General features: G+C 32.2%; 1 protein-coding gene across 1 annotated transcript; it reads right to left on the bottom strand.

Annotated features, from left to right (window-relative positions):
• Window positions 1–311: 311 nt before the first annotated feature.
• Window positions 312–1,400, bottom strand: LOC133289288 (ethylene-responsive transcription factor RAP2-1-like). The gene has a single exon (XM_061487190.1). It carries the CDS (start codon window positions 1,160–1,162, stop codon window positions 686–688), a length of 477 nt encoding a protein of 158 aa, XP_061343174.1. The 5' UTR covers window positions 1,163–1,400; the 3' UTR covers window positions 312–685.
• Window positions 1,401–14,654: the final 13,254 nt, after the last annotated feature.

Below are 14,654 nucleotides of genomic sequence, written 5' to 3'. Positions count from 1 at the left end.
TTTGTTTGTTTCAAACTGATGCGGCCTTGTTGGTCCACTGCTGTTCCTATTTTATTTATCTCTTTACTTTTGGCCTCTTTTCACACCGATTAATTGCATTTGCACATATTTTGATCAATCATCAAGATAACAATAAGAGAAAATATAGTTCACAAACACAAGCTCAAGCAGTGAAGAGAACCCAGAGGATATATCTTTCAAAATATACAAGTGAAAAAAGTTTAGGAAATTATTCTCACGATATGGATGTCAAATTAAATTATCAAATTATAAAATTCTAAACAGAGAGAGAGAGAGAGAGAGAGAGAGAATTTGCAATAACAAAACATTGTTAATATGATTCGAATATCTAGGTCCGGCCATCGGACCCACCGACCCATTACAATACACCTGACCTGAGAAAAACCATATACTCCGTCAGAGAGAACCTATTTAGCTACTAATTCCTTTAATTAACCTTGTCTTGATAGTGATAAGACGCTGCCTTATCATACATAATACGTTTATATTTTTTCCTATGTACTCTCTTAACTTTTCTAATAAACTGATACTATGATAAATATAAAGGCCATTCAACTGAAAGAAGAAGAAGAAGATAGGTGCAAGCACCACCCCACCACAACACATGATTGCGTTGATTCATGGATATAGATATAGACTAGAGAGAAGTATATATAATAATATATCAGTGATAATCTTCAAGGTCAAGAGAATCTTCAGGTTTTGGATACTCGTTCAAGTCTGGTTTGTCGAAGGTAACGACTTTAGTTGAAGTGGAGTTCGAGGAGGCTTGGAGAGCGGTTTGGAGAGCATCCACTCTTGCGCCGACTTGGGTGGCTTTTTTGCGTATAGAATCGGCGGACATGTCGACGGAACCGTCGTGTTGTTGGTCTTGGTCTTGGAATAACAATTCGGGGAAGTTGAGGCGAGCCGAAGGGCCCCTCAGGTGAAATACGGCGGTGTCGTAGGCGCGTGCGGCGGCGACGGGGGTGGTGTAAGAACCCAACCAAATCCTGGACCTTTTGTTGGGTTCTCTAATCTCAGCCACCCACTTACCCCACTTCCTCATCCTTATTCCTCTGTACGGTTTGTCTTGCTGCTTGCGCTTCTCTGATGAGGGGCTTCTTGAATTCGTGGAACAACAATCTCTTTCTTCTTCCATGTCCCCTTCAATTACCTACCTAACCTATTCACCTGAATTGGATAACTGAACCAGCTAAGCAACTACTCAGTATCTATATTCGATCATCTCTCTTCAAATAAAATATGTCAATATATATATATATCAATTGCAAACCGCAAGCAAAGGCACAGGGAGATTCTGTTCATACCCTAAATACACTTTTCCCCCCAAACCATGTTGCTGTTGTATTAGTTTCTACTTATATGGAGAATGGGAAAATGAAAATTATTTGTATAAAAATATAATATTATTTATATTAGAGAGGGGAGGAGGGGTGAAGTGAAGGGAATGAGTTTCCCACTTGGCTGCTAGTCTGTCGTGTGATACGGCCGCCACGTTGAGCTTTCTTTAAGATAAATTAAAAGATGGCCGACATAACCCATCACACCTATCCCTCTCTCACTCTCAGAATTTGATTAGGCTATTTTGTTTGTATTATTGTTACACGCCACACAGCCTTTTGTGGGCGCTATAACCGCCGAGGCCGACGGGATACCCTTCTCCGTACACTTTTTTTTTTTTTTTTTTTTGAGTTACCTCACCCAAATTATCTCTTTGAGACCGAGTTGGCTCTCTCCGATATCCCCACGAGCTTCGACTCTTTGAGCCGGCTATGGGACTAATCCAGAGTGCGGGGGAACAGTGATGGCTAAAGGTTCAGCCCCTTCTCCAAGAATGCATTCAGCGGAAATCGAACACATATCCAACCCCACTAACTCAGCGCCACCCTTCTTTGTACTCTATTCATACGATCACAAATACATTCATGAATACATAATTAAATAATTAATTGGAAAAAATGCTATACTGCCATCTATATGATTTCGTTTTGTGCTTTGCCAACAGTGATCCTCTTCCTCTCTCTTCTTGTTTTTATTACGAAATTGATACTCTGAAATTAATATAGAAATATATTTATAAATGTATAAAAAAAAGAAATATATTTATAATTAAATTTAAGGTAAATTATATTTATAATCTATTTTCTCTTATAACTCTTACAATTAATTTTATAGACGTTGGATTACGATCAAATTGATGGTCATAAAATAACATCATGTGTGAGTTGTTGATTTAATTTTGATTCAACAATTATAAAAAATAGTTGGAAGAAAAAATAAGTCTTAAATATAACCTCTTCCGCTCACCCATTAAATTATAATAGATAATTAATTTAGCTAACATGATTTTGGAGATATTGGAGAAAATGATTTTTAGAATTTACCTCCAACATGATTCAGACAGAACACGAAACCAGCGAAAAAAAATAAATTGAATTTTTTAACAAGAAATTAATGAATAAAAAAATTGAAAATTAAGTTACATTTAATTAAAGTTATAATATTTATGAATTTTATTTTTTTATTTTTTATTATTAAATGAATTAAACTTTTAAATATTTTTATTAAATGCTAAAAGAATTACTGGGAAGTTATTCTAGAAAGACAAAACGGTACATAATAATTACATAAGGTATTAGAAATAACAATGTTTATTTAAAGGTTGTCCAAATGATAATTATGAGTCTTAGATGATGATGTGCGTGGATGGCTGGATGGTTAATGAATGAGTGGATATAATGAAATGAGTGAGAGAAGTCGGTGATATATAATGGAGGGGTGGATGGGGTGCGAATAGAAGGATGACTTTCCGTCCACGCAATAAAAAATGCTCATCTGTATTGTAGACAACCTTGCCAATGGGAGAGTTTGCTGTTTGATTGCTTGCTTGACAACTATTGTGTGTTCCAGATAATTACTTAAAAATAATTATAATATGATAACATAATCATTTTCTTATTTATTAATGATACACCAGCAAATGCAATCAATCGAATCTTAACTCTTTTAATTGACTATTACTTTCAATTCTAAATCAATTCACGGAGAGCTATTTCCTTTCCAAAGCACGCCGTGCAAAAACTATGAAGAAAAGATTGGTGATTAATTAATCAACCACTTGTTAGCATCAGCGCCGTTAGATTTGCAGACGAACCCGATCAAACATAATTTCTCATACCCGTATATATCTTTTGACTTATGAAAAAACTGACTCCTTAGAACAGCACTAGTAAATGCTTTAGCAAGGCAAATAAAAAACGAGCTTGTTTTATATTTTGTTTACCAAAAAAAAAAAACGAGCTTGTGACTAAATTAATGAAGTTATAGATATACGTACTTTTAATTTAATTTAAACCTTTCGTAATTTCACTTTATTAAATATATTTTTAGAGAGATGAAGAGTTTAACGGTGACTAAGTGCCAATTCAGGATTAATTTATAGCCAACTCAAATAATCAAAACTTGTAAAAATATTTGAAAAATTGATTTGTCTCAAAGAGTTAATTAGAGTCGGTATAATTTTTTTTTACATATTATAAAATTTTGTTGTTTGAAAGAGTGTAGAAGAGTTTTATCATAGCAAATATGAAACGTATTGTTCATAGTTTCGCGATTAGTCCGATTCGGAGCGAGTCAGACTTCAGATTTTAAATTTCTTCCAAAAATAATATTAAAAAGGATCGCACACATATTCTTATATCTACATGCTCAACGTTTATGCGCCAACTGGTTATTTTTTATTCTTAGATTAAAGAAGGATGTACACACCATTAAAGTGGCATTTTCAAAAAATTTACAGAATTACCTGTGAAGCGGGACAGGCGGAAAGGGATAAGAAATGAAACAGAATGCATTGCGGTATCTAGGGTCTATTTGATTGTGTTCTGATTTTTTTGTTCTTAAAACTGTTTTATAAAATAGTTATGGAAACAGTTGTTTTCTATACTTTTTTCTTTTTAAAAGTTAAAAACCAAAACACAGAAAACAAAAACAACTCAGACATGTTCTCTAAATTTAATTTAAAAAAAAAAAAAAACAGTTATAGTTTTTAAAATATATTTTACAAAACAGGTCTTACCAAATGAGTTTTTTTGTTTTTTTGTTCCAAAAACTAAAAAACTGTTTTACAAAACAGAAATCAAACATACCCTTAATCTCGCGCATTCTTATTATTTCGTGTATATATATACGTATACATATATTGCTTCAAAAGAATATTCGAAAATATTTTTATGTATTCCGAGTATATTACTTATTTTACTAAAATATAATCCTTACTTTTACTAAAATATAAAATTAAAAATATAATTTACATCGATCTAAAATGTATATTTGATCGCTAGATTAATTATATAATGTTATTAAATTAGATTTAGAGAGATTACATAATTAGTGACATCTCAGAATTTTTTTTTTCCCTCAAGGACGGTAGCTAATTTTCGTCAGATGGCATGTGGTGATCTCTAATTGGTCCAACGTGATAAGGACGACGAGATGATTTCAAATTGATAGGCTGATGACAATGAAGATCATGCATGTACAAGTAGAGCTGGGTTTGGCGGATCAACTCACCCTGTCCTCTAAAGGGATAGAATAGGCTAAATTTTTCAACACATTTTAAAAGTAGAGTGGGATGGGCTCATTTTTTAGCATATTGATGACAGGCCGAGATTGATCAATTTAAAAAAGGTTCGGACTCACGGTCCAACCCGTCAAATGGAGCAGAGCGGACTGAGTTTTTCAGCTCACCTTTAAAAATCGAGAGGAGCAAACTGACTTATTTTTTGATGGACTGGAGCGAGACACCTACTTTGCCACGTAAGTACAACCCAATATATCTTCAAAAACTAGTTTGACTCTTATAAAAGACGAAAATTCCTCAAAGAAAGAGTGCTCAAGAAAACGGTTTATGAGGGATATGGTTAAGCGTTGCTTTAGAGGTGACTCCATAAAGTTTATACTTTACGGTTAGTCCCACTGATAGAGGCAATTTGCTCAACAGAAATATTAGTTGACAAGTTAATGAGAATAGCACGTCCAAAAATAATTAACAACCAGACGAGTTACGAGTGTGTCTGATTTGGAGTCATCATCAGCATGATATATAGAGATTCAGCATTCAGCAAAGGGTCACTCCCAACGGCTGACATCCTCTTCTTGAGCTTCATTTATCAAAAAAACCTGTGAATAATATAGTTTCATTCGAATCTTACTTTTTCTTTTAGATTTTTTTGTCTATCTAGCTAGAACGAGATAAATATTGTTTTCAAAAAAAAAAAAAAAAAAAAAAAAAAACCAACAACAACTTTTACACTAGATTGTTCAACCGTAACACAAAAATCAATCCTTACACAAGAAAATTTAAAATCCCAGTTCGTGTTTTTCACATATTTCAAAGGATATTGAGAGATCTAATTCAAAGTATAATGTAAGATCGAAGAAATAACGATGGAAAATTAGGTGATGCAGGGCGCGGGGTCCACCTGAGTGGCCATCAAGGAGGAAGTGCAGTCGGCAGTCCAAGTTGTCAACTAATGAAATTATAATAGCAATTCTCAAATTATTTTGCCTAAATAAATCATGACGTATTTGACCTTACTATCTAGCGTCTTTAGTCTTTAGTCTTTTTCTTCTTTTTTTTAGTTCAAAGCGTCTTTAGTCTTTACCAATGGCTAAAACATTCATCCAGGTTTCGCATCAGCAGCCAATAAAGATGCATGAATTGGACATCCAATTGTCAAGAAGCGCAACTTGCAGTTCTTTCAATACATGGATAACTACGCAACTCCATGAATCGTTCAATATGGATTAATCACCATATGTACCTTACCGACAGCCATAAATGTAAGAAAACACATGTTTTGCGGCGACAAGACAATCAGCGAATCCCATGTTGCTATATGTTACATCGCTAGTGCCCACTGATATTCATGTTAAATGACTCGGCCTTTCTTGGAGCAGGCTCAATATCTATTTGGTTTAATTTTCCAGTAATTTTCAAATTAATACAATTAAACTTCTTGACTGACTAATATTGACATGGGCTAATCTTTTTACTCACAAATATTATGCCAACTTATTTCCAAATTAGTAAAATCCATTTAAAAAATTCTTATCAAATTTTATGCCACATATTAAAAAAAAAGAGAGAGAAGATATTGCCACATTAGTAAAGACAAGACAAATGTCAATATTAAATTAATGGAAACTTAATTGTGTCAAGTTAAAAACTTCAAGAACAACATTGTTGTAATTAAAGAGAAAAGGACAAAACTTGTACTTTAGTGAAATTGGGAGGATTCAACGTAACAAATTAATCAGATTCGTAAGATGAAAAGCTACAGCTCCACTTGACTCGTGGACTTAATTATGCTAAGCTGGGGGCGCTGAATACCAGCAATAACAGACACATCTGTCCTCAAGAATCAAGATCAGTATTCAGACATCTTCTGAGATAACTAAGAACTCCAAACTAAAAATTTGGCCAAAGGCAATCAGCCAATCAAGACATACTGGAAAATCAAACTTCTAGATGAGAAGAATCAACATATATTTAGACTAAATAAAAAGACTTATACAGGTTTCATGAAGATCTGAAAAGGATAGTATATCTCATAGGGACATAGACTAGTAGCTACTAGCTAGTCATATAATAGTTCGTATATGACATTAATACATATTAACATCGCGTGGTAAGGAGACAAATAACAAGTATAATCTTCACCGATAGTGCATACTCCATAACACTGCTGAAACTTCTAGTAACTCTGCATATGGCAGTTCTATGAGGAGGATTGTTATACTAGCTAGACAAAGTTCAACACTTCTATTCTTAATCATCTATCAATGTTCGCATGGGAGCCAGAACAAAAAAAGTATCTATGGCAGGACGACGCATTGCAGAATCCGTTACAGGTTGGAATCAGATACAGACATGTTTCTTGTACGGCCTACCTTCACAATTAGACAAGCTGAAATCTTTCTCATACCCTGATCAGTCAACCTAACTCACATTTTCGTCCAATCACTTCAATTTCCTTTTGACATTAGATAGAATATTATAGATTCAGATCTGATCCATGCATTTACATTAAAGGGTAAATCAAAGTATCTCATTAATAAGATAATAACAAACAATCAAAAGGGTTCAAATTTTAAGCAGCTGATTCATTAGATAATAATCCGTATGTTACTATTCTTCCGTCAACTGAAAACCAAATTGTACTTCACTTATGCAAAGTGAACCATAACAAGAAAAGCCAAATGTACATAGAATGCTAGCAGGAAAGGACGAAGATAACCATTTCTATCTAGAACCAGCAGTCTTGTCCAAATCCTTTACAAAAATTACTTAAAATCCTTAAATTAGTATAATTGAATTGACATTTTTTTTTGGGGGTATATAATTGACATATTTTTTAACAATGGTACTTGTAATATCAAATGCAACCCTTTATATATCCAGTTAGCCTAGAAGCAAATGAAATACTGCACTAAAGATTCCTGTCTGTTTATTTAAAGGCCATATACTTAAATGCAACTCTTGCAACTACAATTAACAAAAAAGCCAAACATTTGCAGTAGTTATTGAAATAAATCCACATGAAAATGAAAAAAAATAATAATAATAAAAGCCAAACTTTAGGCTTAGTTTGTAAAAAAAGATACTGTTATTCTAATTTCATTCCTTTATTCAAACGAGTCAAATTTAAAGTTTGAGATTAGACGTTAAAAAATATTATGCTTGGCTTAGTTCTATTGTTGAAACAAGTCAAATACAAAGTTTAAGCTCCACTTATTTTACTCATTTATGTTTGTTTATGTTTTTACTATCAAATCTTTTCTTGAAATAGATTTTGAAATTATTAATTTAGCATTTAGTAGATATCTTTATGTTATAATATGAAGTAAAAAAAAAACGTAAAAGAATCTTTAGAAATTATAATTTTTTTAAATATAATTGTGTAAGTAGTGATTATTAGTAAAATAAAAATTACAATTTAAATATAAAATTATAATTTAAAATTAATAATATGGTATTCAACGAATATACATTTTCTTATTTAAAATTATAACTTTCTGCACACACACACAAGCTTTAAATTTTAAGCTTAACTCATTTTTAAAATTATCGTTGGATCAAAATTAATTCAATGATTACAAAGTAATATCAAGTTAGAGTCGTTAATTTAATTTTTTTTAAATAATAAAAAGTAATAAGCAAAAAATATAATAAATATAATCTCTCTATTTAATCATTATATTCTACTTATGATTCTCGGATCCGAACCTCATCCCATTGAGGTGCTTTTAGACGCTCTCGCTCATTGACCTGCTCCGAATACTTCTTTCTTAAGACTACCGATTCAATTTATTTTTTATGTGGGCCTTCTCCTCACCAGTCCATGTGAGTTTAGTCGGGTCAAGATAAGCCCACCTACTTTTATGTACGTTTATTTCATGTGCTTCAATTCATATAACTTAATTTATTAGGTATATTTAATTTATTATTTTGTCTTATTTTCTTTATGCCACAACATTCTGGAATGTATCATACGTTATATAATATGATGAATCTTTACACATATGAGAGTATGCATCCATATATTTAGCATTATCCTTCTTATTATTTATACAGTAACAGGAAAGGAATATCAAGATAAGTAAACATTCGGGAGACTGACTATTTTGCCACGCTTCATCAAATTATTTATCAGACTGTCATGCGAACAGTAAAATTTACCGGAATGCCACGCGGCATAATTCGCTATACGGTGCAGCGAATTATGTTTGCAAATAATTCGCTACACAGTGTAGCTGCAGTGTCAGGCTGCACAGTCAGCAAAAATGACACATGTCAAGCTGGCAGTAATTCGCTGGGGTGTGTAGCGAATTATGCCTGTTATGTTGCCAGCTTGACACGTGTTATTTTTGCTGACTGTGCAGTCTGACACTGCATATTTCGTTATACTGTGTAGCGAATTATTTACAAACATAATTCGCTACACTGTGTAGCGAATTATGCCGCATGTCATTTCGAAAATTTTTACTATTCACATAACAGTCTGGTAAATAATTTGATAAAACATGGCAAAATAATCACTGTCACTAAACATTCATAGTAGAGAAAATAGAGGCTTTCCATAGTACGATACATGTCATGCTTTATTAAGCATCCGGTTCTCATGCTTGTTAACTGTTATGCTGACGCATACGTGACATTGAGTGACATCAAATTTTTATTTTTTTATTCTTTAGTGGGTTTCAGTTAATTAATGTTATGAACCCAGATCCATTGCAGGAGCTTTTGGTCTGCAAGAAAGGGAGACAAAGGAGATTATGAGCTCATACAATTTAACTAGCATCCATACTGACATGGGACACGGAAAATGATATGACACGACACTCTGATAAATTAATTTTAAAAAATATTAGATTTCGATACGTTATGATATTAAATAATATGTTTAATTTATATTGTGTATATAATATTCAATATTTAAAAAAAATAAAGCTAAATTTATAATAGCCATTAATTTTACAAAAAAAATATAAAATATGACAAATATTTATATTAAATTCAATAAAATGATAATAGTAATCCAATGAATCCAATAGTTAGAACTAAAAATGCAACACAAAACCTCCAAGGATAGCTCAGTTGGCAACTAAGCTCCCAAGGATTCGCTTGAGTCAGCGGTTCAAACCCTGTCTCAAGCAAATTTTTGGGGCTAGCCTTGTGCCTCCCTCCTCGAATGGGAAGATCCTCCGATAGCGAAGCTCAATGTACCCGTTGTTCCAATGAGATAGGGATACCTCCAGGTTATACAAAAAAAAAAAAAAAATTGCAACGGTAAACTTTGAATCTTTTTTTGAATTTCTACAATCCGCGTTGGAGAGTGTCGAACATGATACGTCGGGATCTTTAAAGTGTCGATGCTCGATAAGTTACAATTACCTAGCATATTCTTTTTCTTTGTTTATAAGAAGAGCCTACCATTGACGTGAATTTTAGAAAAATGTTTAAAAAAATCTTATGGAGAGAGAGACCAGGGAACGTAAAAAATGACGAGTGCATTTTTTTATTTTTATTTTTTGTGTGCATTGTAACATTTAAATTGGCATATGTCTTTCAGTTTTAATCACCGGGTTATATTAAGATTACAATGCTCTGGCATTTTAAACTCAAAAAAAAAAAAAAAAAAAAATTGCTCGGGCATTTTAATTCTGTCAATGGCTCTTTTTCCATATGCTGATGATTACATTCAATCCTCTTTCTTTTTTGGATTTTATTAGTGTTATGTAACATCATACAAGTGTTGTTTCCAACTCTCACATCAAAAGGGAGAGAGAAAGTGAAATAATGAAAGAGAAAGAAAAACATATGGACTCCACCTCTTTAATATGTGTAGGAAAGTGAAGTTATATTATGTTAAATGAGATAAAACCCTTCTTTTTTTGCTTTATTAGAAAAGAACTTTTTGTTCTATTGTCTTCCTTTAATTTGCATTTGACAGGCTGACAGCGTTTCATCTTTAATTGAACATTTTAAGATAAGAGTCAGAATCCTGTTTTCATCGACTTTGAGGATTGCACCCTGCTACTGCGAATATTGCTTTTCGTCAAGCACTAAATCATAGATTAAAAAAAATTGATCTTTTTTAGGAAAAAATCTTATTTTCTATATATACATAAAAATATATAGAATTTATATGAAAAAAAAGAAAGAGAAATAAAATATTAGCTTTTTTTACTTTTATATGTATATAAGAAATAAAATTTATTTTTTATAACATGAAAAATTCCATAAAAAATTTGACCTGAATTAAATATGGTAAATTGATTATTTGTTTAAGGCAATACTTTTCTCATGCTATTAGAGAGGAGGAAATCTCCTACACACTCAAATTTATGGTGGGGCCCACACATAAAAAATAAAGAAAACAAAAAAAATTATTGCACGTAAAACGAACTCTCACTAACATGAGAAGAGAGCTCTCCTACAACATATGAATTCTTTTTCCCTTTGTTTAATCCGTTGAACATATGAAATAGAAGAAAAACATAAAGCATGTTTGATTGTGCCTTTTTTTATAAAAAAATAAAATTATTTTGTAGAATAGTTAATAAAATATGTATTTTCTTTTTCATATGTTCTTTAAATTTGATTTTAAAAATCAAAAAATAATTATAATTTTTAGAATTATTATTGTAAAACAGGTCATATCAAACAAGTTTTTTTATGCTAAAAATCAAAAAATTGTTTTTAAAAACATAATTCAAACATGCCTACTCTAAAAAAAGAAAAATGAATTAATTTCATTTATTTTTCTTACTTTTTTATGTACAATATCATTTGAATCTCACTTTTTCTTACATTTTTAAAAAAATAGTAAAATGAACAAAAACAATAAATAGAACATTTTAAAAAATCTCATTCGGAGGGAAGAGGAAAGATTCATTTTAAAAAATAGTAAAATGAACAAAATTTTGTAGTGAATTGGTTTCAACCAATTTTTTAGAAAAAATTTAACTTGATTAAAAATATTTGTTAATCAAAATAAATAACCTAATGTTTAATTTCAAAGATTCATGTACAAGTAAGACGTGAGTTTGCTTGTTCTTCTTTTATTTATTTTATATATTGCATTCTTAGATGTTCTATTTATTGCTTTTGAAGCACTAAGTAATATAATATTTATTATTTTTTTGCTTTACGATAAACTTGTAGTTTATCATGTTTTAAATCAGTGTTTTAAAAACTGGCTCGGACCGACCGGTTTGCATGAAAACCAAAGACTCGTGACTCGTTTTAAGCCGGACAAGCTCAACCACAAAGTTCAAGTTTTATTCTTTTTCGTTCCTCAAGTAGGTTATAAAGAGTACGTTTTGTCATACTTTAGTCGATGTGGGACTTGAATTCAGAGAATCAGACAAAGGCCATAGGGCAAGTGGGCCAAAACTTTCCTACCACCGCCACTCCTCCCACTCCGCCTAGGGGTGGCAATACGGGTCAACCCGACACGACACGACACGTTTTCGACCCGTATACTATTTGACACGACCCGTTTTGTAAACGGGTCACAAAACACAAACCCTGACACGACCCGTTGCGGGTCACGGGTCGACACGACACGACCCGCAAAATTTAAAATTTAAAAAAAAAGTGGGATTTTTTGAAAAATAAATAAATTAAAAACATAAAAAATAAAAATAAAAATAAAAAAAGATTAGCTTCTCTTTTTTGAGATTTTTAGTTCCTTCTATTCTTTTCTATACTAAACAATGACTATATATATCAATATATAAATGAATAAAAATAATAATATAATAAAATATTTAATAAAAAAATAAAAAAATGACACTATGCGGGTTGACACACGAACCCGCGGGTTGACACGTGACCCGACACGAAAAAAAACGGGTCACATTTACACAACCCTGACACGACCCGCCCTGACCCGCGGGTTGACACGACACGTGATTTGACGGGTCAGGTCACGGGTCAACCCGCGGGTCAATACCTGTATTGCCACCCTTAACTCCGCCACCGCAGCCCATATCTAAGAAGCGATGCCTTAGCCCCAAGCTCAATGATCAAGCGAGCTCCCAACCCATAGAGCCACCATCTTTCACAACTATGCACGGCGGTGTTGGCAGCGAGGAACTTGACCTGATGCAACAAATCTCGAACTTCAATTGTTCTTGGGCTTGGAGAATGATGAGCAGCAGCAGCCGCTTCCGGGCGAAAGCTATGGCGGTGCTGAGTAGGACAACAATTTCGTGAACCTGTGAACCAATGACCCAGTACCTTGGCCGAGTCGATGACCGGTCCGAGTTTTAAAACATTGTTTTAAATAGTTAAAATCACTCTTAAATTTAGTCTAAAGCAAAAAAAAGTTTGAGTTATTTCACTGAAAAACATTAACTTTGTTCCTCTAACATATATGATTAATCTTTGTTAGTTTTGTAGGACAATTGAGTTAAATTGGAGCAAGGGTTAAGTTAGGATGACTCAAAGCGATAAATGAGGAGCAACAATTTAGTGAAAATATGTCTGATTCTATCTTCCCGAAAAATTATCGTATCAAAGATGATAGATTAAGATCTTGTGTTACTTACAGAAGTTGTATATCTTTATTTTATCTTTTCAACAAGACTAAGATCACATCAATCGAACAAGTGTAATTCAAGTTATGCCCAAATTAGGAAAGAGTGTATTTGTGTATTTGCTGTCGAATGGTACTTTAGTACCCCCAAAGCACGCTATTTATGTAAAACAATGATTCCTTCATCTATATAAGTTATTCTTAAAAGGAATTACATAACTCTTAACATCTTGGACATAGAGGAAGCGTGTTTGCTTAGATTTTCATGATTTTGGGAACTAAAAATGAGTTAGAGACAAGATTGTGCTGAAATCGTGAAAATTCACCGCTCCTTTGTATCAATGGAGTTTGGAAAAACTTCTACCTTTTATTGTGTTCTTATTTTTACCATATCTCGCTAATTTACTTTGTAATTAGAATTAAATGGAACTCGACTGAATCTTTTTGTTTATGAATTAATTTCTATGCAATCTTTTCATTTTACATTGAATGAATTTACTTGTTATTTATGTCTTCTATGAGTTCTTGATTTTATTGATTGAATTATGATCCGTGAATGACAATAGAAATATTGTTAATAAATCATCAACCAATACATTGGTTGATTCGATGAAAATTCATTTTAAAAAACATCATACTAATCTGTTTTGTTAAGGATGCCTAGATAAGAAACATTGGGCGATTGAGCTGTTTGTTTGTATGCTCTGTTGCTCTCGTTCAACTCGTATTATTTATCAGAAAGGAAATTAGATATAAATATAACTTTCCACCTAGACAAATAATTTTTTCCTCTTACAAAAATTCCTAGTTATATGCTTTCTTTGGAGAGCCAAATACAAAATACTTTCCAAGTTCCAAAAGTTCTTGACTTGTGGCGCCAATTTGAATGCCTTTTTACCTGCGCTTTAGTGCCCGTTTGTTTGTACTTTTTAAAAAAAATAACTTTTATTTTTTTTTTATTTTAGAAGTCTTTTTTACAAAAGTTAAAGCTATTTATATTTTTATAAAATATTTAGATTTTGAAAAAAATATTTGACTTTTGACTTCTGCTTTTTTAGAAGTTAAAATTTTTAACTTCAGAAAAAAGTAAGTTTTTGACTTTTTTTATGATTTCTGCTTTTTTAAAAAACAGACATCCAAACGAACTAAAAATGAAAGGTGCTTTTTTTCAACAACAAAAACTTCTGGAGAGAAAAAAAGCTCATCCAAACAAGTCGTTAGACAACTTTGGCACCCCAAATTTGTGCAAGGGCACTGACCTGCTGCGTCATTAAAGTTAAAAAAAGTCCTTCTCCTTATAAATCAATATTTAAATGCCTGCATTTAAAAAAGAGAAATAAAAAAACAATTTTTTAAACTAAAATTTTTACCATCTAAAAAAAACAAATGCCAAAAATTAATTTTTTTTCAAAATTTAAATTTACCTCAACCCCAACCAATTTCATCTCCCTCGCAGTCACTATCGTCGCTGCGACCATGACCACCACATCCCTCGATCACTACCACACAATCTCAATTCCT

Source organism: Gastrolobium bilobum, unplaced genomic scaffold (genome assembly GCF_033153095.1).
Source record: "Gastrolobium bilobum isolate Gb01-03AN ecotype WA unplaced genomic scaffold, APGP_CSIRO_Gbil_v1 utg9887, whole genome shotgun sequence".
Taxonomy (NCBI): domain Eukaryota; kingdom Viridiplantae; phylum Streptophyta; class Magnoliopsida; order Fabales; family Fabaceae; genus Gastrolobium; species Gastrolobium bilobum.
This window is presented reverse-complemented; position numbering and strand designations above follow the sequence as displayed.